General features: G+C 39.4%; 2 protein-coding genes across 3 annotated transcripts in view; one reads left to right on the top strand and one right to left on the bottom strand.

The window, feature by feature from the left end:
• The window catches only part of REEP1 (receptor accessory protein 1), a 72,638-nt gene extending 71,431 nt beyond the window's left edge, over positions 1 to 1,207 (bottom strand). For both annotated transcript variants that reach the window (XM_026846596.1, XM_026846597.1), the window contains exon 1: positions 1,201 to 1,207. The gene's annotated coding sequence lies outside the window, so the exon portion shown is untranslated. The remainder of the gene's footprint in view (positions 1 to 1,200) is intronic.
• A 15,329-nt stretch (positions 1,208 to 16,536) lies between these two features.
• The window catches only part of KDM3A (lysine demethylase 3A), a 33,463-nt gene continuing 23,305 nt past the window's right edge, over positions 16,537 to 26,694 (top strand). The window contains exons 1-7 of the mRNA XM_026847305.1: positions 16,537 to 16,737; positions 19,365 to 19,520; positions 21,669 to 21,779; positions 23,416 to 23,518; positions 24,371 to 24,495; positions 24,993 to 25,065; positions 25,146 to 25,234. Coding sequence (XP_026703106.1) covers positions 16,567 to 16,737; positions 19,365 to 19,520; positions 21,669 to 21,779; positions 23,416 to 23,518; positions 24,371 to 24,495; positions 24,993 to 25,065; positions 25,146 to 25,234 — 828 coding nt within the window. The 5' untranslated portion in view covers positions 16,537 to 16,566. The remainder of the gene's footprint in view (positions 16,738 to 19,364; positions 19,521 to 21,668; positions 21,780 to 23,415; positions 23,519 to 24,370; positions 24,496 to 24,992; positions 25,066 to 25,145; positions 25,235 to 26,694) is intronic.

Raw genomic sequence — 26,694 nt, 5'->3', positions numbered from 1 at the left:
CTGCGGCGGCGGGCAGACACGCGTGTGCTCCTGGAGCACCGCCGCAGCCCCGCGGGACGCGGAGAGAAGCCTGGCGAGTGTCCCTAGGAAAGCGCGAAGCTGAGGTGTGGGGCGGGTGGGCTCCTTGGGTGTGTAAGAAGAGACGGATTCCCCTCCACGCCCCGAGGTTTGCTGGTACAACCGGTGGCACAATCCCGGTGGATCCCCGTCAGCCGACAGCCAGCAATCTCTCCTCCACATCAGCTTTCATCGGGGGGCTCATGGCTATCAAGTCAAATTTTCACGAGGAACATTCACCCCCACGCAAAACAGACTGTTGGCTTGACCTGCAGGTTGTTCTTCCCCAAGTTTCCTTTGGGTTCTTCTTGCCCATCGCTACATTGGCACATGCCAAACATGATTAGATTGCCAGAAATCACCTTCCACTGCTTTGGGTTTTTTCTTCTATCAGAAGCACACGTGCCTAGGGGAATTCAGGATGTGCTTTAGCCCTGCAGCAATCCTTAGGTCTCTCTCAAGCTTGCCACCATATGAGACCAGCCCCAAGGTTCACTTGGACGCTGCTCCATGGAGCAGTTGGCCTGGTTTCAGGCGTCAGGGCCAGGGCTCCAGCCGCCCTGGCTGCACTGCAGGATCCCTGCCTCCGTGCCCAACACATTGTTCTTCTCTAGGACTGTGCATCTGCAGCAAATTTTCCCTGTTACTCTGAGACAGCATAGCCGAAAGAGGCACAAACTCCCTTAAGTACTGTTGAGTAACCTGTGAGGATCTCCTCTAGGGAGAGACTGAACATTTCAAAGCAGAGGTAGCTGAGCTAGGAGCTGATCACAGACCTCTCCAGTCCCAGGTGGCCACAGACATCCTCACGCTCCTGCCCATTTCCACAGGGGGATAATCAGCACAGCATATCCAGCCCTTACCTAACACCGTTCTTGGGCTCCACTCAAAGTACTCCATAACGGGATCCTCTTTTATTACATAGGCTCTCTGGACCCGGTCCCCAGAAAACCAACAGCACTCACAGTCTTCAGCTAAAGCTGCAGATGTAAACATCCATGTAGTTAAAGCTCAGCACCTCTAAAAATTATCTTCTAGGGGGGGAACCTCGACATCGCCGCATCGCTCTTCTCTCTGCAGTGGGTCTGTTCCTCCACCAGGGGGAACTTCCACCTCACGCTGTGACCTGTAACAAGCTGTTACCTCCTCGCCCACCTCTTGGGCTACAGCAGCATTTCCTCCGCAAACCGGTATTTTCTGCTTACAGGCTGTGAACCACAGCTGGAGGTGCGGAGCCACCACCAAATACTCCTGCCTCGGGGTCTGAAAGGACCTAGAGTACCAGCATTTTGACTATTATAGAAACACCACAGACAAGACTGGGTGGTCTGTTGCAATAAACAAGTATAATAAATTTGCTGTCTTCTCAAGACAAGATTGCTCTCTGGAAGAACTGCTTTCTCTCCAAAAGAAGCCATTAGTTCATCTAGCCCAAACTCTAAGGCAGTGAATCATCCTGTGGCTGTCTTGTCATAGCCAAATAAGTACTTGGAGATCTGTTATCCAAGATTTTTTACATCTCAGAATTATTTAGTGTGAGATTTTAGACTGCATGTTGGCAGATACTCTGCAACATTATTACAGTTAATGGTGTGATATTATCAAGTATAAGGCACAGATCTCTCTGCACGAATATTTGTGTAATCACCACAAGACACAGAACTTGCTGCTTAATACTTGATGCATATTTCAAACATAGAAAAATGGACCAACAGAAGATACCAAATCATAAAGAGAGATAACACAGAGGACAACACTCAAAGCTGCAGCAAAACATTTTAGTGCCCAAAGCATAACTCATCCTCATGGCCACTTGGCTCCTTCCACCCTCTTCCAGATCACCACGTTCCCTGCACCTCCTGCTAGTCACCATCACTGCTGACCCACAGTGTTCTTTTCTGGGCAGCAACTGTCAAAAAGGCTTGAAGATTTTTATTTCTGCTTGGCAGCTTCTCTCTGACAGAGGTAAGCCGGACATGGACCCCTCTTGTGCTGCTGCTTTGTACACAATTGACACAATCACCACATGATGACTGTTGACTGATCTTAAGCCTCAAATGTACACAGACAGTTAACAAGGTAGTCTAGTGATGGAAAATCTAAGGAGCCTGTCGATGTGAATGCAGAGAGCTTTACTTAAATCGTTATTTGGTAAACAGAGGGTGAAGGGTAGAAGTTCAGCTCTACTGAGTCATCAGTGGAAGGGTGACAGTGCTCCCTACCTACTCTTCATGAGCTATGTCTTAGAATAACAGCCAAACAGCCCTGTGACTGTAAGCCTGGCATATGACATCTCAAGCATCCTGGTAAGAGGCTTTTCTTGAAGAAAGCCTTTCCTTTGCTATTAAACTGCCTGCCCCAGTCTATGAAAAAATAACAGAGAGAGACACAAGAAGAGTTAAAGCTGCAGGGACAGATATGAATTAATTTACACAGCCAGCTCAGCAGAGAGGCCACCCAGTGCTAGTGGAACATTTTGGAACAGCTTTAGCAGTGGAAGAAGGTCAGGCAGTGAAAAATCCTACGCAGATTGCACCATTAGATAGTTTGATCCCTGTTCCCCCCAAAAACAAAATAAACCAGCTTTGTTAATGAAGGCAGAGCCACCACCCTTGCCCTAAATACTATGCAGCCTTCTCCTAGCAACTACTTTTCCTGAGCAGTTCACAGCCATGGAAAAGTCAGACCCCCCAGCAGCTCTATCATAATCAGACTCATTCCTCTTTGGACCCAGGGAGAGGGGATGTCAGCCTCACAGCTGAACAAGAACTGCCAAGCCAACACTTCTTAGCACAAGAAGAGTGACAGATATATATGCACAGGGCAGTCTGTTACCAAATCTAGAAAAGGTCAAGAACTAGCAAGTGCAGAGAACTCTCACCAAGAAGGCACGTTCTCCAACAGATCGAACCTACATGGGAGGCATTTCAGAACAGCTTGAGAAGAACAGACAACTTAGCTAGGAAATGTGCCCAGGTATAGAGAAGAGTATCAGAGAGGAAACCTGTGGTGATATTTAGGTGCTGAAATTCATGTGGAGAAAGCACAACAACAAAATGAGTATAAAAATACATAAAATACACATGCATTAGCAACAGTGCACACATATATAGTATAGTATTGTTACAGTACCAAAAAAGTATCAGGAGAAGACAGTTTGATCTGGAAATAGATATTCTGCATCCCATCAAGAAATATATAAACACACACACATATACACACACATATAGATACATATGCTCAGCCTCTTGGAAGAGACATGTTTGGTCTTCCACCCACTGGAAGAGAATGGGTGACCTCTTGCATTTATCTCCTGACTTCTACTTGGGTAGCAAAAGAAAAAACAAATAAAACAAAAACCTGAAAAGATAACATGGACTTTTAGAGGAAAAAAAACAAACAAACAAACAAACAAACAAACAAAACAACCAAGAAGAATGCAGCTCTTGAATACAGTAATGAAAAATGCCCATTTCTAAAACTACAGCTTTACTAACAGATTTGGACTAGATAGGAAAATGTTAATCCTACTTTATGGGGAGTATTGTTAAAGCATGTGGAGACAGTCAGCATTTCCTGGCTGCCATTTCCATCTTTATTATTGAATTACTTGCTTCAGAGCTATGGCCATTAGCAAAGAGAGATTAAGAAATGCCTATTTTGACTCAAAAATGGTGTGGTCTGGCATATGAGCTGGGAAGTGTGACTGCTGAGAAGCTCTCTTCATTCTCAGACTCACTATAAGAGCTTGGGGAAAACATGAAGACCAGTGTGCTTCAATGTATCATTTGGCTTTAGGTAACCAAAATGGGACAGCTTAGCCCCAAATACTCTTAATACAAAACTGCAGCACAGTGATCAGTCACTGGCACCCAGTATCTGCAAATAATAAGCTCCGAATACCTCAAGTCATGCATCAGAAGTGTCTTCTAAGAAGTCTCTTTGCTTCCAATATCCCCTTCTGTAACTTAGATGGTATGAGATGCCTTTGCCTTGGAATATATCCGTGTGTCTTAGATGAATTCATTAGTGGCTATGAGGCATCTGTAGACCCTCCAGCTCCATGAGAAATTATCCCAGTTCAGCATGTTTTCCATTCCACTATTTCAGAATGAAGAAAATGCTTGGATTACAGCATTTTATAAACTGATGAATATTAGACTGGAACTTACTTTTTCAGAATTAAAAGCCAATAGAGACATTCATAAATTACCACTATTATTACAGTACTTCTGACACTCAGATTAGTTTTCTTGTCCTTTGTTACCTGGTACTATCTTTCCACCTCAGCCTAGTCATGCACAACCATCAGGTCTATTCCATGTCTCCAAATGCCTGTCACTGCTTATGTCCTAAACACCCTGCTTGTGGACAGCACATTACAAAATTGCAAAAAAAAAAATTACATATGGGAAAAAAAAATGGTGATCAGAAAACAGAAATTTTGGTAGAGAGATCTTCTGGATCAAACTGCATAGCCTCCTGGTAGATAAAAAGAGACACTGCCTCCTCTTAGGGATGTTACATACAACTCCCTTATTTTTATGAAGCACTTCTCCCCCTGTCCCTGCCAGACAAGAACCTACTCACATATTTGATAAAGACTGCAAACAAAGAGGAAAACCTGCTGCTCAGGTATCTTGGTTGGATGCTGGGAGAAAGTCAGATTGGGATTTCCCTGTGGCAGGTTCAGATCCTCACCACCTTCTTAAGGCTTTTCTTCTTCATGAACACCAGCTCTCTGAATGTCTGCTGGAGTGAGAAGGCAAGCATGCCAGAGATGTTCCCTCTGTTAAGGAAACAAAACTTCTAGAACTCCAAGAGTGACTTATAATAAGGCATACTCTCAAGACTGGAAACCAGCAGCAAGACCAAGGCTATTTCAGCTTTAAACAGAACATTTAGTCATCCTGAAAAAGGACAAGGGCCACTTCCTGGGTAAACTGCTGTGGATGATGCATACTGGGTCAAGACCAGGGAAGTGTTACTCTTGGTGTGGACCTCCAGGCCCTAATTATCAGCTACCACCAGGGCAGAGACACTAAGACACAGAAAGCTTTGGTCTGATCCAGTGTATCAGCTCTGATATTTTTGCATTGGAAGGATGGGCTTTTTTGAATTTTACTACTGTATAGTGTTTAACGACTACAATACAATAGTAAATGTACTGAAGGATGACTTGACCATGTTCTTGCCCTTAAAGCAGACACAAAGAGAAAGGAGGAAGGTAATTAAGTGCCGGTATGACCATGGCTTTTGCTAAAGAGGGATGTTGAGAGAAATATGCTCAGTGCACAGCCTTGAGGTTTCACTGAGGCGCCATGCAGATGGGACTGCTAAAGATAACAAGAAGCTGTAAATAATGAGTGAAAGGGGCACCTCTCATGATCAGAGAGAAGGTCTCCTTCAAGGATAGAGAAGAAATGTGGAGGAGGCTATCCATAGCACTAATTATGTTAGAAGAAAGCTAAAGGACTGCTGCAGACTGCTCTTAACACTTATTAGAGACAGGCTGTCTTCATGGACTCATGTAATAAAAAAATAGTAGGCAATAAGAGAGGAAAGCAAAGTGGGCATCTTCACCATCCCTTGCTGAATTGCCTTTAACCAACCAGTCTGGTATTGCAGGCACTGCTCTGTTTAGCAGTATCCCGTACATAGATGAAATTACTAAGCAATTACTAGGCTAATGTGGCTTTGTAAAAACACACTTTAATAACTGTATTAATGCCACTTCACAGTAAGTTTTAATAAAAAGATGCTATTGACCTTCAGGATCAGTTTAAATCCCAACGCAAACCAGGATGTGGCAACTACAGATTTCAATTTCATGCAGAGCCCCAAGAGAGGCAGAAGGAAAGTAGCTGCACTGGCTCACCTGGCAAAGATGCCTTCCCATAGGAGCTGCTCAGAAGTACTTGCAGGTGAGCAGCAACCTCACTCTGAGGGCATTCATTTCCTCTAGGGGTTTTCCCATACCTCTGCCAAGGCTTTCCTCCTCCCATATGCCACAATACACCTGCCTCTCCCACATGTGTCCTGTTCTGTTCCTCTCAAGGTGTGTAAACCACCCACTGCTTTATAACTGCTTTCTTCTTGGTTATAAATGCAAAGAGAAATGCTGAGTGTCAAAGCACAGGGCATATTTAAACACACTAACTCTCATGTTATGTTTAGTTGTGAACATGAAATTCCACCACACTAAGCTAAGTTCTGTTTAATTCTGGAAAAAGTATAAAGGATGTCAGGGAAAACATATCACTTCATATGGACAAGTTATATAACTAAATTTTTTCTCTGCAGTCAGAGTATATGAAAAACTTGCAGTATCATCCTGCTTCTCTCATTATGTGACAGTAAGAACAAGAAATAATTGTATTCCCAGGGACAAAAATGGCTAAGCTCCAAAATTGAAATGGAAAAAAGCAGGATCAAACGAAACAACTTAGAGGCTTCAGAAAAAGACAAAAAAAAAAAAAAAAACCCCAAAAAAACACTGTGATAAGAGTTTTCAAGTTACCTTCTATAGGCTATTTATAGAGAACCCCATCCCTATAAATGTTGCTCTCTTTTGAAGACTTACAATATCTCACTTCAATGCCGCTGTTAATGAAACCAGATAACAGGTTTTTTGGCTATTATCTGCTTACAACTTACAAAGGTCAGAGTGATATGGGAATAGCACATAGAGCACTCCCAACATCTGGTACTAGGAAGTGGTAACATTCTAACATGTTTCTGAATGATGCATGTCTGGCTGAGGAGTAGTTTTTCCTCACAGATAGTGATCCAGTCGAACTGCTTAGCACAAGATTTCAAAAGGCTACAGCTGAAAAGGTAAATTTGGACTCATAGAAGTCTATACTTTGATACCACAAACTACTCTGTAAAGGTGATAAAGAGAAAAAAAAGACAACAGCTAACTGCAGGAAGAAAACAAGAAAAAAGAAAGAAAAAAAAAAAGCAGCCTTTGTGGTTTATCTCCATTTTCCAGTCTCCAGCCAGAAAACTGCAAGTTTGAACCTCATGTGCTGCTAAGAGAGGCATTTGCAAGCACATATTCTCCCTCCCTTCCTTCCTCTCCTTCCATGCTCCAGTAGGAGACTCTTCCCTGCAATGCAGGCAGGTGATGGAGTGTTTTCTGTACTCTCTTCTCCCTCAGACCTCATTTCAGCCATCCTCTGTTGAAAATATCTCCAAAGTCTGTTACAGCTCAAAGATTCTCCAAATGCCACTGAAATGAAATGGACAAAATAAAGCCAGTGAATAGCTCTGCCAGCGGCAGGGTTGTGAAGGTCTATCTATATCCCCTGAGAAGTGTGCCAGGGAATCATACGGTCTTCCCAGAACTACCCTGCAACCAGTCAGGGCACTGACAAAGGTGCTGTAACAACACAGAGCTTACTCTGAGACAGCTCCATGAGCATGTCTTCAGTAGCCAGGGGGTGATTTTCAACTCATGCCAAGCTCCATGCTGCTAAGGATACACCTGACTTTGTAGAATAACTGAATAATTTAGGTTGCAAGTAGCCTGTGGAGTTCATTGGGTCCAACGTGTAGCTCAAAGCAGGGCCAGCTCTGAAGCTGCATTACACTGGGGAAGGCCTTGTCTCCAGATGGTATTTTATAAAGTAGTCTAGACATAACTTTGTGAGCTGTGGCTGTTAGAGTGCAGTGAGACATTACAAAGTTTTAACCTCACAACAGCTTTGCAGATCTGGTGTGGTAGGCAGAGACCTGAAGCTGTCCTGGCACTGAGGTTGTCTTCCGTGGTGCCAGCAGCACAGCAGCTATCAGAGCACTGTGCAAGAGGTTGTGTTACAAACCTCTTACTGGTAATGATCAGGTCAAGACATTGTTCTTTTGAGTGGAAAACTGGTTCTGCAGAAGTCAAGTGCATTCTTTCTATTCACTATAGGCAAGAGGATTTCAAACCTTGGTTTGGGGGCTATAGTAAGCACACATGGTGGGCAGCTGCAGCCATTACCGGAAAGTTAATCGCTGTAATATCCTTTGTTAATCTAACTACAATGATCAAGTGGTATGGAATATATTCAACATATCCATAGGGTGTACGTTAGATTAACAGGATTACTTGGTGATGGTAATACTCGTCTATTTATTCAGCATTTCTCTGAAGAACAGAAGGTACTTTTTAAATGTGGGTAAATATTTGTTAAACCCAGACAGGAAAATGTAAGTGCAGAGAGGTCAAGTAATAACACCAGTTCCACACAGTGAACCATTAGTGCTATCCCTACTCTAACACAGAATTTCTTAAGCCATCGGTTGATACAACCTGCCCATAAAGTCCTAACAATTACAGCACATCCTGGTTTCTTATGCTAACGGTCTGCTTATAAAGCAACATTTCTATTGCTAATTAAACCTCCATTTTCTCTACTCACTCCTTCCCAACTTTGAAAGAGTCTATACAAAATATATTTGGGGAGCAAGCATGCAGGTTATGATGGTAAACCTAGAAAAAGGTACTGTAGCACATCTAACACACTGTGCTATAGAATAGTCACATGCAAGCATTATGAACCATATCTTTTATAGCCTGTGTTCATAAATGATTATTTCACATTCTTTGTGTGTAAACAACAGATGTGTTTAAAGCACTCGGATAAAATAATTAACTTTAAGAGCAAAGCTTTCTTTTTCTCCCCTCTTTAAAAGATCCTTTATGGAAACAACCAGTTCCTGTGATTCCCGTTCTTAGACATTATTTATCCAATGATCATAAGGTCATTTGTACCACTGGAAACCTGCAAACCCTGAACATACACTGCTTATTAGCTCCTTAGTACCTCATACTAGCATTCACTCGCAGTAGCTTTCAATAAAGAAAAAACATTAATTCAATGCCTAATTTGGGCAACAATGTGTAAACCAAAGAGCAGCACAGACATCATCCCACCTTATGTTTGTTCCTAGTTCAGCATTTACTTTAAAAGAAAGGGTGGAACGTAGGTCAATAATCAGAAACCTCTACAGTATCTTTCTTAAGATCAGACGTCTCTGAGGGATAATTTGTCCCACTTATTCTAGACACCTATTTTAGTATATGTCTCCTTCTGGAGATGCTTCTCTTTGTTCCCTGCAGAGTAAGCCTAGACAACGAGATGCCAGCTGGTGGATGAAGTTCATTAAATGAATATTTTTTGTATTAGCAGTTTGTGACCTACATGTTATACAAAGTGAGACACATCCCACCTCTGCTGCAACCAGAGGCGTAATGCTAATCAGTGGTGTGAGTCCAGGAAACTAACACCTGACTTCTAAAATTCAAAGTCCTCCAATATCTACTGATTTTTTTTTTTGCCAACATTACATTTATAAAAACCCACCCAGCTTTGCCAATTATTTCAATTACCTAAAATATTTTTTCTACTTGCTTTTGAAACAAATCAATCTCCAGCCATCCCAAAGTAGATATACAGGTTTTAAGCTACTCCTTATTGTTTATGTGTCCAAGTTAGTTGGACAAGAGACAGCCTGGAGTAACGTGGCTGTGTCTCTTACATTCTCATTAGAAAACAGCAGCTGTAAATTTTATTCTGTGATAATTTGTGCACAGGAAATAAGAGTAAGAAGAAGCACTAGCAATCCTATGCTGCAGCACAAGTTCCTCTGCAAAGGAAACTGGAAAATGTCCTTTCCATGTTTTGGACAACTGCAGTTAAGTAATTATGCTATTTAGGGCATTAGACATTGGGAAGAAAAAGAAGTTCAATTTTGCCTTCTTCAGCTTTTTAGGAGAGATTAGAGACATGATACAATTGCAATCTTCCTCTTATGAGAAGACAAGGCTGAGATATGATCTCTCAAAAAACATCAGTGGATGAAATTCCTGGTTTCACTGGAGTCAGGAATTTTCTTTAGAACTGCTGTTTTCATTTTAGGCACAAACCTCTTCTGCCAAAGTCTAGGCTTTGGAGAACAGCCATTGGTCTCTGACAACTGTGAAGAGAGATGGTTACGGAAAAGACACTATTAAGTTTCACTGATACGTAGTTGACTCAGGGAGCCTGACTGAGAGGAGGAGGAAAGCACTAAATTCTTTGCAGTGATAAATATAGTGAAACTTACAATAATTGCCAGTGCCAGTATCAGTGCCCAGCTGCACTGTGGGCTTCAGCTTGGAATTCAGCTGCTGTCCCAGTGCCTTTACAGCTGTCCAGTGCTCCCCTTCACTGGGCTGGCTGGCGGTGCAGAGGAAGAGGTCTCAGCACACGGCAGGAGAGCCGAGACCAAAAGCGCATCAGTAACAATCTGCAATTTACAGCTGTACCTATTTTTTGAAGTGATACTGCTGCACTTGCTCTCTCTAATTAAGCTGCAGAGAAATCACAATGTTAATTTCTAATTTCTGGACTGAGAGTACAGGGAAGGTGGGAGCCAGCTTGAAGGCACAAGTGTGTCAGCTGCTTTGATTTTGCTTTGAATATATTTTTACTCAAAATCCCTACTCTCGCTTATTATTTCTTTCATTGTCCCTTTTTCTGAAACAGATGACTCAATCCCAATTTAATATTAAGTATCTTCTGGGAAAAGTTCTTAGCAGCTGCTTCACAATCATGCTTTTTCCCTCTCTGGCATTAGGGAGCATAAACACTTATTAAAGTTTAAAAAGAAAAGGAAATTTGAAGATTAAAATAATGTTTAATTAGTAGCTATAATACTCATCATCTTTCAGGTGCACAACACAAAGCAATTCATAAGAATGATTATTGTTATCCCCATCTTACAGAGGAATGAGGTGAATTAAATTATCTGCCTAATGACACACTTAGTGTTAGATTCCAGATCTGTCTCCCAGTTCTGTGCTGTACCAACTAGGTCACATTTAGCAACAGACATTTTTTTTAAATTCTGAGTTCTATATTCACCAATAACTGGGATCTTAACCTTTCAATTTTTTTTTTTTTTTTTTAGCTTCAGTGATACCGAAGCTAGTAGCGTTACTGTAGCTTTGTTCACATTCCATCAGCAGAACATGTAGAATTTTTAAAACAAACAAACACACACACAAAAAACTAACCAAACAAACAAACAAAAACCCCAAAAACACAGGATGTATTTCTCAGTTGACTCTTGACATGCAAAGATACTGTGTCTTCCTGCTGGAATCAGAGTTACTACACTAACATGTAAAACATACAATGTTCTCTGCAAAATATCCATAACTATAACTCCAGTTCAAGGGAGGGCTGGTAAGTGGCAAGACAAAAGAATGAGAGTCAAGAAAGCCAGCATTCTTTGCAGGGAGTGGAAGGATTTGCAGTGCATCGGGTAAGACTCAAGCACACACAGCCTACCCAGCAAGATCACTCTTGCGTTCTTTCTTCACATCTGACTCAAAAGACTGAGCCTCTTTTACGTAAATACACGTTCAAGAACAACCAAAGTTCCTGTTCAAATTGCACATATTCGTAACTCACAACAATCACTACTTCTCCCCATGTTCACTATTTTGTTAAAAACTGCATTAAATTACCCAGGTTGAAAGTGTCCCAAATACTTTCAAGAGAATATATATGTGGTTTTGAAAAATTAAAAGCAGGACTATGAATTTTGTCAAAATGATCCTTAAAAAGTATGTAGCAGGCTAGTTCAATATTAGAAAAAGTTTCATCACCTAGTCTAAAATTCACTGACCTGACACCTACAAATGCCCAGAAACCCGAGCTGCCAAAATTTGTCAGATCCACCAGAGAAAGGTGTAACTTTTCTCCCAAGGGAAGAAGCTCTATCACAGGACATATTTGTTTAAAAGAAACAGCAGGAAGCACTTGTAATAAAATTCAAGATCGTCTCTGGCACTGGCAGGGAACAGTGTAAAGGTTAACTGGTCTTTGCCAAATCCAGGTTAGGTTATTTCAGTGATGAAAGAGCCTGGACATTATTAAGTAGTAGAATAGGAATAACATGATGCGCTTTCAGTTTGTTGTGAGCCTTTAGGAGATAAAGCTAATTAACAAAGAACTATTTTCCTCAATTCATTAAATAATGTTGCTTAAAGTTTACTGTGTAGCTTTACCTAACTTTCAGTGGCTCTTTTTGTACATGGGTCGCAATATCCCTGAGACATTCCTACTGTGCTGGTGGTTTCTAAGATTGATTCAACTGTATCATCAAGATAATATTGATTTGCATTCTTTTATTAAACAATGATACCCTGAACCCTTTGAATTAGTAACTGATAATGTATTAACACCTGAAGGGAAAGGGCTTTTTTCCTCCGAAAGAGGCCTTCTCTACCTGGAGCACACAAGGAAAAACAAAATCAGCATGTAATTAATTACTAATCACATTTTATGTCTAACGTTTGTTTGTGGTTGTTCTTTAAAGGTTATCGCATCATTCCATCTATAAATGCCTGTTTAACTTTAGAATTAATCTGAAAAAATTAATATCTAATCCCAATCCCCAGACAATATTTAACATCCAATTAAATAATTAAATCATTAAATATTAAATTAATAGTCAATTAAAATTTAATAGTTGATCATGATTTATCATCCTAAAGGTCCTCTCACAATTTCCTGTTTCTACAGTTCTGACCGCAAATGCAAGTCCTACTAACTCACAGTTAGCCAAAAAAAAAAAAAAAAAAAAAAAAAAAAAAAGCACATTAGTCCCCACTGCAGAATATGTATGGTAGTGGAAAAGAGTAAGTTCAGCATTTCTTATGGAATTTTTTGTTCAGTGAGTAAACTTAATTGCATAGCATTATAATGTATTGTGTGTCAAAATACGTGCTTCCTTTAGCTTTAGACAGGGAGACAATATTAACTGATGTAAGACATGAATTAATTTATTTTAACTTATGGTAAAGAGATAAGTGGGGAAAAAAGAGAAGGAACTAGTCCTGCTAGTCTTGCACAGCTGATCCTCTGAGGTGTGCTGAGGTAACATGACTGTACCTGAGAAAAGTTATACAGGCTTTTCTCTTTTCATGCTGTAACTGGAGCTAGACTGAATAGGAGTAGTAACCGATCTACTTTAGCTGCTGAAGGGGTAATCTTAACTAAGTATGAAAGTTAAGCGACTATGAAAGCTTCTGGTGTCTGGTCTGTTATCACTCACTCTTCAGCACCATATCTCAAGACATAGTGGGAGAAATGACACTGTTGGGTATCTCTCACAGCCCTGTTCCCAGTTAGCATGGCTGGTAATTTGGTAGTCTGACCATAAGCACTTTCAACTTTAATTACATGTCCTCACACATCATTAATCATCAGAAGATAAAGCACTTTATATTGTTTTTCTGTGCTTGTACAGCCTCCTATCCAAAGGGGCTTTGATTGAGAACAAAGACCTTCAAATGTTGCTACAGCAGATATTTTATAAAGCAGTATCCATAAAAGCCTGCACTGGTCATTGTTTATTGTAACTGCATGCAAACTTGTAGGCTTATCTTGGAAATACAAGAGGAGAGCCCTGAAAAGCAATCTGCCCCTGCTTATCACAGATAACATCTTCTGAGAACATTGTGCCATGACAGTTAATGTTAGCTACAAAAATGTTCCTTTCATGCGTCTGTGATTGGTGATATAAAATACATTTAGATAGTGGGAGACCAATTTTCAAGCATAAATATCTGAATAGCACATCCAGATTTTATATGCAGAGAAGTAGGTTTAAATGCCTGAACGTGAAATTTTTAAGGCATTGATAGTTATAAATACAGGCTATTGAGTTTTACTGCATATATTGTTAAATTCAAATTTCTCTTCACCCAAAGCCTCTTCTGCATTTCTCTTAGTGATACCACATACAAGAGAGAAGTACTGTTACTTAATGGTGGCTGACAGGAAGAATTTATTCAGAATAATTCAGAAGTGTGTTCTGAAGTTACTCTTTAAAGAGCACCTGTTTGCAGAGATTATTCCTTTCTCAAATAGGAGCTAAAGGCTTACCTATTACCAGTTCAACCCAGTGGGTAGAGCATGTTGTAAAAAATTATGTCCAAGACTTCTTGCAGGCTGAAGAACAGGTTGAAATCTGCTGCTCTGTAGCTTAATCAGTTCTGAATATTTACAGCATTTATTTTTCAGGTACTTCGAACGGCATTTTGTCCTTGAGATGCATATAACCCATAGTGAGATAGTTGCACCTGTGCTAATATTAGTTTGAAAGTTATTTCTGAACATTTTGATATTTCCATTCACACACTGTGTGAGCGAGGGTGGGCATATATACACAAAAATTTTCTAGTAGACATTAATTTTTGTGGAGACTATTGTGAGTGGTGATAAAATAATCACATAAGAAAAACAATAGTATTTATTTTTCTGTATTGTATGGTTAAAATCCTAGGAAACATATTCTAAAATGATGCAACAAATCCAAAGATATTTATAGTCACAATTTAAAATTTTATGTCGTTGACTTTTTTTGACCCAGGACTTCACCCCGGTTTTGTAACTTTCAAAGAAGCTAGATAATTTTAAAAATATATTCGGTCCTGATCTAGCTTCTTCAGGGAATGAAGAATCCTAGGGAAGTGAAGCAAGTAGCTAATTATCTTCCTTGATTAAAAATTTTTAAAAAGCTCGAGTTATCTGGCTGCAACTTCTAGCTTGTGGGTGCTGAATACCTCCACTCTTTCCAGACTGAACGTTTGTACCCTCAATGCCTGATTTTTGTCAAGGGTCCTGTCAACTTTTACTCTGCTTCACCATCTTCTCATCTGGTCTCTGCTAATTTGTGTTACTTTATATACATGCAGAATGTTGCATTTTGATCATATGACTTCTTTTAGCATAATTTCCTATATAAGTTCACTTTCAAGGTCATTCATGGACTGTGTCACTGTAGCAATCACAATGTGCTTGATCTTTTACTCTCCGCCCTCTAGACCAGTACCTACCCAAACCATTAAATTTTAAAATATCTGTGATCAATCTTCATGCTACTCTTCACATGTAGGAGCTGCTCATTCACAAAACCTACATTTTTTTTCCTTTCAAATCTCCCCTTAAAGCTTTTCCTTATTCTGCTGCTAATGGAAAAAAAAAATACCATTAGGCAACTGGAGGGCTACCAACAGTTTGATCTACTGATCAGGTAATATTGATTCCTTATTGCCTAGCATCACTTTTCCTGAATGTATTAACCAGCTACTCTTTCAGGCAAAGTGTTGTGTATGCATAAAAACTAAGGGCTTTAAATAAGGCAGGTGTACAACACTTCTATAGTATGATGTACATGTTGTACAGCTGATTTACAAGAGCCTTATACCTTCAATGAAACAAGTAATTTGGTAGTTTCAGCTATAGCTTGCTTTATACAATATCTTATCACAAATTCCATTTTGTAGGTCTGATCTATAGATGAAATATTTCAACTGGAGAAGAAAATGTACCTTTTTTTCATTTCGGTGCCAGCTAACTTGTATTTCTTCAGGTTACACGCAGTTGCTGATATATTGGACTAATTTTCTATTATTCACTTTCGTTTGTTTTCCCTGATGAAATATTACTATTTCTATTTTTCTATATAGAAACATATTACTAGGTTCATCTTGTTGCTAGGAATCACTGAAGAGTCCTTAAAGTTATGAAGGCGCTTGGGCTGCCTGATTTCCATGGCGTGAAGGACAGTAACTCCTTCAGCGTGGCACATGAGGAATTTCTGTGTCTTTCCATTTCGTACATGATTGCGTTTGACTGTAGCAGTAGACAAGCAATCAGTGGAGTCCTGAAGCAAACTTTTGGGTAAAGCTTTAAAAATGCATTTAATACAAGTGTGGGACTGACTTCAGTAAGAAAATGGAGGATGAGACTAGAACATGGCGGGAAGATCCTTACTGTAGCATAGCCCCCGCTGCTGTTTGATGGGGATTTTTGGAGCTCTGACACCTCTTGGGATGAGAGAAACCTCAGAGAAAGCATAAACCGAACACCACTGGCTTTCAGTAAACCAGATGACTCAACAGCTTCTCGGCCTTGGGTACTTTCCTTCATTTTTTTCTTCTTCCTCCCACATCCCCTGGTAGGAAAGTCTTGTGGTAAAAATTGAGTATGCCTGTCTTCCTAGGCCACTGCAGAGTATGATCAGAGCTTGTTACCATATTCTCAGTTTAACTACTTGGTTCTCTTATGATCTTGGCCAGTCTTTCGTAAGAACACGAAAGGAATGAGGGATGTGAAATGGTGGAAGCCATTTGCTTGCGTGCAGAACTGCATAACCAAGGTCAACCACAACCAGAACTTCTCTCAAACCTCCCATCCTCCCAAGGAACCTCTAGCGCTTCTTATTTTTTTCCCCTGAAGCTCCTCTTGTCACGCAGTAGCCAGCGTTCCCACTCTGCCCCCAGCCTCCAAGGCAGCCTCACAAGATGGAGGCCGCTGCGACGCTTCCCCCCGGGCTCCGCCCGTCCCTCGGCGCCGCCGGGACGCCACTGCGCACGCGCAGACACCGCCCCCCAGCAGGTGTCAGGCCCTTCCTCTCCTCCTTCCTTCGGTTTCCTCCCTGGAGGCCTCCCGATGAGTTAAAATGGTGCTGAGGCTCGAGGGGAGCTGGTCGCTACTCGTGGGGAAGAGGTTCCTCAGTCTGTCGGAGGAAGACGACAGGTCGTGGGACACCAATTACATCGCCGAATGGCCCTGGAAGTCGGGCAAGATCCGAGCAGTTTCACACACAGACATATCCAAACAAGACCTGAAGGTAATGGGAACTTTCAGAGAGACCTTCTAAAACAAGAGTGGTTACCCTGTGACCTGGAAACTTCATGTGCATGTGTGTGGGTGTGTGTATACACGTATATATATATACACACTGTTCCTGGGGGAGAGAGGTTTTCTTGGTCAACTTGCCTGCTTAACATGCTTGAAAACACGTGCACCTCGGGCTGAAGCCCTGGTGTGCTTGTACTAATGCTGGAAACTACCTCAAACGTGGTAGATGTGCTTTCTTCCACCAGCTTCAGGTTTTTATTGCACCCGCTGTGCTGAGGTTTTATTTCTGTGTATTTCCTGAACGTAACTTACGATCTTGTCAGTGGTGAACAATTTTATTTTATTTCCCAGAGGTGAAACCAAAACACTCCTATGTTGTTGAGATTTGTGACTTTTCTTTCTTGCTCTTTGGAGTAGCTGATAATGAACAAGTACTTCTACTGTCTTGAGAGACATACCCATTTCATATATGGTGTAGGAGGCTTCTCAGACTTTTCTTGAATGGTGACCATTTATTAATAATGATTGCCAACGGGATTTTTAAACGCACAGTCGACTATTGCAAGCTTAGTGTAATTCGTTAACTGTGTGTTTTGGGTGGAAGTCAAACGACCTTCACAGTTTGACTGTGAAGTTCTTAAGGGGCTATTTGGCAACTGTAATCAGTAAAACTATTCAACCATATCTGGGCAATTACTGTAGTATACAAAGTACTCACAAAGTGCAAAAAGCCATTATAGTAAGGACATCTTGTTACATTGTCCTCTTATTTTTTTCTACAAGAGACTTTGGTGGCAGGCTGCTCTTTGACAGCCAGAATAGTACCATCTTGCAATTAAAACTTCTTCCTTGATATTTTTTTTTTTAATGGGAAGAACTTTGTGACCTCTAACTGGAGAGGCACCTGCTCCTTGTCAGTCAAGAAGAAATTGTATGTCTTTCTAACACTTTTTTTTGAAAGTGTAAACTTTGTTATGAAGAGTCCCGAGTTGTTAGAGGCCGAGCTTCTTGTTGTGGATCTGCGGCGGGGGTGGAGCTTTCTCCATCTTTGGCCGGCGGGGCTGAGCCCATGCCGTACTTGGAGTGAGGAGGAGGATGTTGCTGTTGCAGAAAGTTCAGCTTAAGGACCTTCTCTGGGACTTAAAAGGAGAAGGAGCAGGTGCTGTTGGGGACTTTACTGGGAGCCTTGTAACTGGTTACGGTCCTGCCAGAAGCAATCGACTTAATTCCTTCTCCAGTAAAAAGTGTTTAAAGAAGTTGCAAAGTAGACAAGTGAGACGTAGAGAGCTTTTGACCAAAATACATGCCATCTTTTCCTCTCTTACGTGTCTGTGGAGAGTAATGTAAACTTAGACCCAAAATAGTAATGGATTTTGGGGAAAAAAAGAAGTCTCTAAAGGAGTAGAAATATTTATATTTTTTTTATAGTGTCAGGCGCAAGCTACAGAATAGAAGGTGTTAAATGCTTTTTTAAAGTATTTTCTCAACTGTATTTTCCTGTTTGTTCAGTGTTGATACTATAGACAAAACAAGCTATTCTGGTTCTGGTACTTATGTTATTTGCTTATCTCTTTCATTGTGTTCATGAGCTTCAAAATTACTAAATTCATTTCTGCACCCATTAGTGTTACGACTCCTGTCTGTGGTAATGCTGCTTTGTGTGCATGCTTTTACTTGCCTTTCCCATTAGAGAGAAGCTAAATACAAGGGAATGTTTCTAAGATTCACTCAACTGAGGTTTCTCTGCCATTAGGGTAAATCAGTTATATGTGTTTGGACTGGACTGTAATATTTTATGGGAAGAGGGAGTGATTTTTCTGAGAGTAGTGTTCTCTACCTATTCCAGTTCCTGTATTCAGGCAAAGTTATTTTTGTAGTCTTTCCCAGTCCTTTGCTGATCTCCTTATCTTGCCCAGGAAAGAATGGTAATGTCATCCCAAATAAATCGGTCAGGCTACCATGTTTTTGCTGTGAAGTGACAACTACTTTCCTCTTGAAAAGTGTGTATAGATGCTTCAGAGATGTGTAAAGATAAATGCCAGTTAAAAGCAGGCAGCAAATGACCTTCACATATAATTTGATCACCTTTACTGGCTTACTGTCATTTGTGCTTTCAATAAATTAACGAAAGTTATTCTTTGGGACTCTTAAAATATTTCTGGAAAAACAACTTGTTTATTGAAGTACTCTAGAGTTTGTGGAAAATGCTTGTGCCACTACCACATGCTGCCCTTTAGAGTTCTAGGGGGCTTTGTGTGTGTTTTTTCCTGGATTGTAAATGCTGGTAGCGGAGTTAACACATTTAACTGTCCCTGAGCAGCAGAGGACAGTTGATTGTAGAGTTAAACAGAGTTAAATGGGAATATTAATATTTTATGTGACAGTAATGATGACAAACCAGTTAATGACTATCACTTATAACATACTAGGTCAGCCTGGGATGCTTTAGTGATTGCTTGATTGTGTGACAGAAAGGCAATAATCATGTTTGCATTGTAAGTACTTTTAGTGATTGGGGTCGTTTTTTGAGGAAATTGGTGTTTGTTTATGCTTTTTCACATTGTATATGTCTGAATTTTATGGGTAGTCACTCCTTCACTTGTTTCCTTTCTGTAGATTTGTGTTGAATTTGATGATGAGTCATGGGAAAAAAGAAGATGGATAGAAGTCTACAACCCTAAAATGAAAGTATTCCTGGTGGAGCAAAAGCTTGTACTGGCTGAAAGAAAAACTCAGGCCAGTTCTATGTCTTCTGTCCAGTGGCCTGCAATGGCAAGTATACACTTGGCCTAACTTGTTTTGCTTCTGTAGTTCCATCTTCTAAGGACGGTGTTGTTACAAGTGTGAATTTCTCAAGTACAGCTTCGCTCATGTACCCTTACACATAATCTGAAAGGAGACTAAATCTTTTCATACGGTTAGAAGCCAGGCAGAGCTTGTAAGCATTTGAAGTTGATATGTTGTGCCTGGAGATACAGGAATGTATATTTATGACTTTGCTTCCCTCCCAAACCACTGTTCTGTACCATGTTAATTCCTTCTCCCTGTGGTTTCATGTTTCTTCCTTCTTTCATGAAATTGCAGTTAAGGGTAGAGAGAAAAAGGGTAAATAATAGGTTTCTAAGGATAGCCTGTATTTTTATACTAAATTCTTCTTTTACTCTGCCACGAGTACTGTTAATTCTTCAGTGATTCTTGACATGAGACAAAAATAATTTGAATGACTCTTATGTGATGGCTGCCTGGCACAGATGACTTGTGAGATTTGGATTTTATGCATGTAAAAACCTGAGCTACACTGTACAAGCCAGAGAACTAAACTTTGTGTAACTGTCAAGCATGGCTGGCTAAACAAATGAGCCAGTAGAGGGGAACAGGGACCATTTCTTAAAACTCTGCTGGTTGAATATGTTACTTGACTACTTTGGATATTGCTACTCATAAAAGTAGTTGTGAAATAAATGAAGATGTAAACTTTCTGTATGTTAATTATACTGAAATGGTAGTCCATATTTTAATGCTGTTAAGTTCATGAGGTATAAAGTATGCAGTGTAATTCATGTTGCTGCATTTCAGCTGAGCTTTTTTTCTTAAGCAAAGCTAATCTAAGCAGATATTTATTGGAAGTAGGGCCAAATAGGATGGGAGAAGTGGAAAGATGAATTTTTAATTTTATTTTCCTGACCCATGCCTTAATATCAGCAGTTCTACTAGTAGGTTTTGCTGATACAATGTTTTGAAAACCTGCTTATTTAAATGTAACTATTGTGTCTGTCCAAGTGCCTGAACAGTTCTTACTGGATACTTCAATTTATGCGTAAGGTTTTCCTCATGATGTTTGACATGTCAGTTCATGCAGTGTACATGTTTTAAAGCTCATTTAGCAGAGGAATGATGTAGGATAAAATAAAGCACAATACTGGAGCTTGTCTTGGCAAAAGACTTTTTCTCCCTTTGCCTCTGCACAAGGCAGGAAAGAAGGGGTTAAAAAAATAGGCGTGTGGATTAATTTATTTAAATCTTGATCAAACTTATTGATTCAAGTATACATGAGAGTATGTTTCTGACAAACAGAATATCTCTGCAGAACTCCTATAATGCCCATTCACTCTTAGAGACTCTTGTCCCTCTTACAGCGGTGCTGTCCTAACTGAAGTGAAAACAAAGGGACGAAAAAAAAATTTTTGTTACTTTGACTGTTCCTTCGGAAATCCAAACACGTGCTCTATTAGAACGATTTTATCTTAAATTTCCTTTTAAATGGGCACAAATGTACCTTTCATGTAGGGAGGAGTTATTCCTACTTCAGATGTTCCAGGCTCCTGATGTCTACCCACTCAGAGCTGTTACTGCAGAACTAGACAAAGTTTAACCTTGAACATATTAGGGAGAGCTCAGAAGCTTTTAAAGGAAATCTTTGTTTCTTATCTGTTCTTAAAGCCTTTGGTATACCTGAACACAACTTGATCATTGTGCTGCAGCGATATAACAACTATGAAGCTATCCAAGTCATTGTACACACCTGAACTAAAGCTTCAGTATATTATCAGTGTCACATGAGCTTTGAGAACTTTAAGCCATGCAGCAGGCCTTCACTGATTTGCTAGTTATTCCCCCATCTACCATAAGGAGGGTTTTTCGTTAACATATTTACAACTAGAACTCTTTGTATTAATAAATTTGTGTTGACCTGAACTGCATTCCTAACTCATTATAATAAATGAAATAAATTTCAAATATAATTCAGTTAGACATGTATTAGAAGTTTTATTAGAAACTTGCTGTGTTTCAAGAGTTGCGTGTAATTGTGGTATATCAACGGAGAATTAGATGCAAAATTTAAATAATTTTTAAATGTAAATGAGGAATGATGAGATCTTCTAGGTCTGTTTCTAAGAAAATGTTTATCACTTTTTCTAGACTTACAAATCCTTAGTGGACAAAGCTGGTTTGGGATCAATGGTTTCAGTACGCTATCTTGGTGAAGAAAGATGTGTTTTCCTTTCTAAAGACCTTTTGACACCCATTCAGGTAACCTTGTATGGCATTATAAAGATGGAAGATAAATCTTTTATCTCGGTGTTTAAGATTTTCAAGTTAACATATTCTAAATGCAGGTTTGAGATGGGTAAAAACTTGGAGTAGGTGTGTTTTGCTATAACTCAGTTCTGAACCTAATGTGTCTGATTAAAAACCTTCTGAAGCTGGTCCAGGACATGGTCACTTAAGAGAGCTGGATGAGGGAGAACAGTTAAGCTCAGGTGACAGTAGTTGCATCACATTGATGGTGATGATAGTCTGGAATAGTTTCCCTTTGTTCTTGAGAACATGACTATCATTACTGTGAAATGAGTTGCAGGGATGTCTGGAATAAATATCGCTATTTAATAGAAACACCTCATTTCTAATACTAAACAAACAAGGAATTAGGCAGGATGTAAATGAGAGGGTTGAATTTTAATCCCTTTATTGAACACCAGGAGGAAGTTTGTTAGTGAAACTTAGAGATTGGTTGGAACAATTACACTGTGTGACTGAGTGCTCAGGCGTCTTGAAGAAAAGTATCTGCTAATGATAAAGGATTTAACCTTTTCAAGAAACTACTCACAAGACCTGTAAACAGTCTGAATAAAACTAGTAATAGACGTTCCATGCTGAGACTGCTGGTAGTGCCATCATGAGTGTTCTACTCTGACTTGTTAGGTCATCAAATAGATGACTCCTCTTGAGAGACTAGCAAAAGAATCACTTCTTGAAGCTATATTTGAATTGTAGATTGTTGTCTTGCCCTTGTTGGCTCAAGAACAGAGTAGAGATTTCTTTATGTAGAAGCCTTATCTCAGTACTACGACGGAGAAGACTGCGTTTCTGGCATCTTGAATAACAGTTTCCTGACTACTGGCTTTTCAGCCTTCTGCTTCTTACAAATACTAGAGCAATGCTTGGGATAAAAAAAAAAAAAAAAGAGCAAGCCAAAACCCAACCCTTTTTTTTATTAGCACTCTGAGCCATTGGCAAAAACCTGCTCTAAACTTTCCATTTCAGAATCAATTCTATAAGTTGTAAAGCAGCTTATTTTAGATAACAGTACAGGAAAAAAAAAACCTAAATTATAAATATATATGATACTGAATAATTATGACTGCTTTAGATGTAGCTGTATTCATATAAATGTTTTATAATGGTGTCTTGAGATGGACTGGATCCTGGCATTATTATCATAAATGGAAACATAAAATATTTGCATTTACATCTGCTCAGGACTATTTTTAAGTTGCTGCTTCCGAGAACTTAAAATCCTAAATTAAAAAAAATGGATGGTTCAATTAAACTTTACTCATTAGCAATGTAGTAAAACAAAGTCAGATTGGTTTTGGAACAATATTGAAGGGGACCTGGAGAGCTCACTTCAGTCTGGCTTACAGATGGTGGATCCAGATTAGTGGTAAGGAAATGCTGCCTGCTTCAATAAATACAATGTCCTGGGAGCTGAAGGAACACAGAGTAATGAGAAACTTGTTGAACTTGTATGAATTGCTGTTATCTGGTTTCTAAATATTACATGGTTTTGTTAACCAAAAGCATTATCCTTAATACTAACTTCTTACTTAATACTTAATACTAACTTAATACTAACTTCTATATATATTTTTTTTTTCCTAAATAGGATGTGGACAGTTCCAGGCTTCCTCTTAAGGATGATCAAAATGTTAATGAAGAAATTCAGGCTTTAGTTAAGAAACATGTAGACGAAACACGCTTGGTACAAGGTACAAGCATACTCCATAGTGGGAAATTCTGGCAATAAACACTCAAGTCAAAAGTGAAATCTTTGCAGCTATAATATAAATTACAGTGATCTGTTTTAGGGATAAAAGCTTTTTTGAAATAGTGATTCCACTTTCTCCACATCAGTGAATGCAAAATGTGAAGGATTTAGAGATTTGTTTCAAGCATTTCCCTTGTTAAAGTACATAATTTAGACACATAGATGGCCTGACACTTGTGAAAGATATCAAATTTATAGCACTTGTCACTGAAATTATTTGTTTATTGTTTCAAGTAGCTTGATATTTTTTTGTAGTGTGCTGATTATTTATAAAAACTTCCAAAGTGTTATATGGAGACTATTTTTTTTTTTTAGCCAAGTTAAAATTGTTAATTGTTAAAATTTTTAGATTTGCCAGCTTCAAATTTTTTTATGACTGGGTTCATACAAGTATATTTGTAGTCATGTGTTTGCATGTGCAAGAAATGTCTTATTTTTATGGAAAGGTAAATATTGCAACTTAGAGTTGTCATTTCCAATACTGCAAAGAGAAAAAATTCTTAAGTAATCATTGAACCTTAATTCTCATGTCCACTGATCTGCCTGACTGTCTGAAATCTGGAGGTCAGTCTGGCTGCTGCTGTGTGTCTTAACCTCCAGAAAACTTCAGCTTCCATTAGCTGGAACATAGTTTTATCATGCTTTTTTCCCCACCCCCCAGTGATGTGGAAGTTGTCTCAAGGTTCTCAAGTTTGTTTTGCTTATTTGCATCTTGCATGCAGTACTGTTGGTAACTGATGATCTTCATGCTTCCTTTTTCTTAAGCTCCCTTCTATTTTTTTCAATCTTTAAGGTGGAAAAAATATCATTGGTTCAAAAATTAGAATTTATAGCCTGGATCCATCTACTCAGTGGTTCACAGCAGTTGTTGTCAATGGTAATCCAGCTACAAGAACTCTAGAAGTCAACTGTCAGGAGGTAAGAACCAGTTGCTGTAAGTTTACAGATGGAGATGGGGAATGGTTGAGAACTTGTATTTATATCCCCACCAACACCATTTTAAATTCTATCCTTACTGTAATGAACTTAAAGTGGGGATCAGTGTAGTGCACAGTAATCTATTACCCCACAGTATTTCTGTATGCTGCTGGTAGAATGATCAAATAACAAATGGCCTTCTACACAAAATAAGGGAGACCTAGAATTTTTATTTGAAGAATGAGGCAAACATATGATCCTGTCTTCTTCACTTTCCATGTGGTGTTAGTCAGTGCTCTGAAACACTAATTCATATGTGTGTTTTCATGTAGAGAAACTGTCACAACAGTATATTGTTAAAATCAACATGGTATTCAAAGCACCTAGAAACAAAGTGTCTAAGCTTAGGCTGTGCCATAACATCTAAGATAAATACATTCGAGCAGTAACTTTGACCTCTCTAAATGGCTGCTTCTGTGTTTTTGTTCCTTTCCAAGATTCCAGCTTTAAAAACTCTTGATCCGGAGTTAATTCATGTTGAAATCATATATGACAACAATGGAAAATGTGGTAAGACTTGTTATTGTTTGGTCTTCACTAAGTAGCATATTTGTGATAAATGGACTAAGTTTAATGACCTTCTCTTCCAGATAAATCTAAAAGAATTGGGGGAGTGAAAAGGAAGTCATCTGAGAATAGTGGAAGTGTTCATGCTAAACAAACAAAATCTTCTCCTGAGGTAATGTCTTACTATGTTATATATGGCTCTTATATAATGATTATGTCATTTCTCAGAACAGTGTTAAATAAGGATTAGATAGGAAAGTAGAATAATAAATATAATCCCTGGGAGGGTGTGTTGAGTTCTTTGAACTTGTCTAGGCATGGGTAAAACATCTTGCCTTGTGATAATCAGAGAGAAAGTTACTGAGCCTTGAAGGCTGGGGTTTAACTGCTTTTTGCCCCCTCCTTCTGCTTAGGAGTTAGCCTGCCTGGTCATGTATTCTGTAGTGTGAGAAAACACAAAGCTGTTTTCAAGTTTATAACCTTTGATTTTCTCGTTCTTTCTTTAACTGTTTTGTACTTAAACCTAAAACCTTCAGCTACACTTGCATGCTTTGAGGATTCAAGCTACACAAGCTGCAGTCTGGAAGAATGTTGTTTCAGTACAAAAAGGGAATGTGACTGCATTTCTAGAACTTCCATGTCTACCTTTATTTCTTCTCAGAGTGACCTGCCAAGTGTCACCAAGATATAAGAAAACTGTCTCAAAGATCAAAAAAACTATTTGGATAACTTAAGTATAGAAATGCAAATGTAAAATAATGGCTTGGCTAAAGAACAGGCCTTCAGACTTGCCCTATAATTTTTCCCCAGTGCTTCAGACTGAAAATTGCATTTTAGGCAGGAGTAGCATTCTGGAAGCTCTAGAGCAGTGGTGGAATGGGAGGACTGAGTTTTGTTTCACTTTTTTGGCTTTGTGTTGTTGGCTTCTGTGCGGTCAGTCCTGTGCCGAGTCAACTGTGTAGATCTGGTTCATGACTGGGTATCATTAATGGGTTCACAAAGATACAGCATGAGGTAGCAAGTACAGGATAGGATCCCTCAATGAAAAGAGTGATTTATCTTGTATTTACTGCTGAGGAAGAGTGTGCAGCAAATAGGCATGAAGTAGCTAGTGTATTGCAGTCATAATCTGCTTCTGTTGTTTCTATAGCCATTTTTTGGTTTAGTTAGTATGTGATAGTACTCTGATTTCTAATATGGAGTGAATTCCAGCATTTTTTTGAGAGCTTGTCTTGATGCCTGACAGCTGTGTTACACCAAAGCAGAAAGGAAATACTTTGCAGTTGATGGTAATGAGACTGTAGTGTAACTTCCAGCAGTAAGTTGTGTATGTGGGAGTGGAATATGGATCTGAGGAAGGAGCCCCACAGAAAACTACTGGGTTTAAAGACACTTGCTAATTTGGTAGGCCTGTTGTATTCCTAAAAGAATTGTAGATTTGTGAGGCTGATGATCTAATCAGCACAGAATTTCTTTATTTAAGACTTTCAGGAATTCTGGTACAAAGACTTTTTTTCTCTCTACAGGGAAGCTCACATGTAGATTTTTGGTAATGTCATGCTAACTTCACAGTTTTAATTTTGTCTAAAATTTTCAGATGAGCTCTGTAAGCTATTTCTGAATTCTGATTAC

This window comes from Athene cunicularia (genome assembly GCF_003259725.1).
Source record: "Athene cunicularia isolate RWA chromosome 4 unlocalized genomic scaffold, athCun1 chr4_part1, whole genome shotgun sequence".
NCBI classification, from domain to species: Eukaryota; Metazoa; Chordata; class Aves; order Strigiformes; family Strigidae; genus Athene; species Athene cunicularia.
This window is presented reverse-complemented; position numbering and strand designations above follow the sequence as displayed.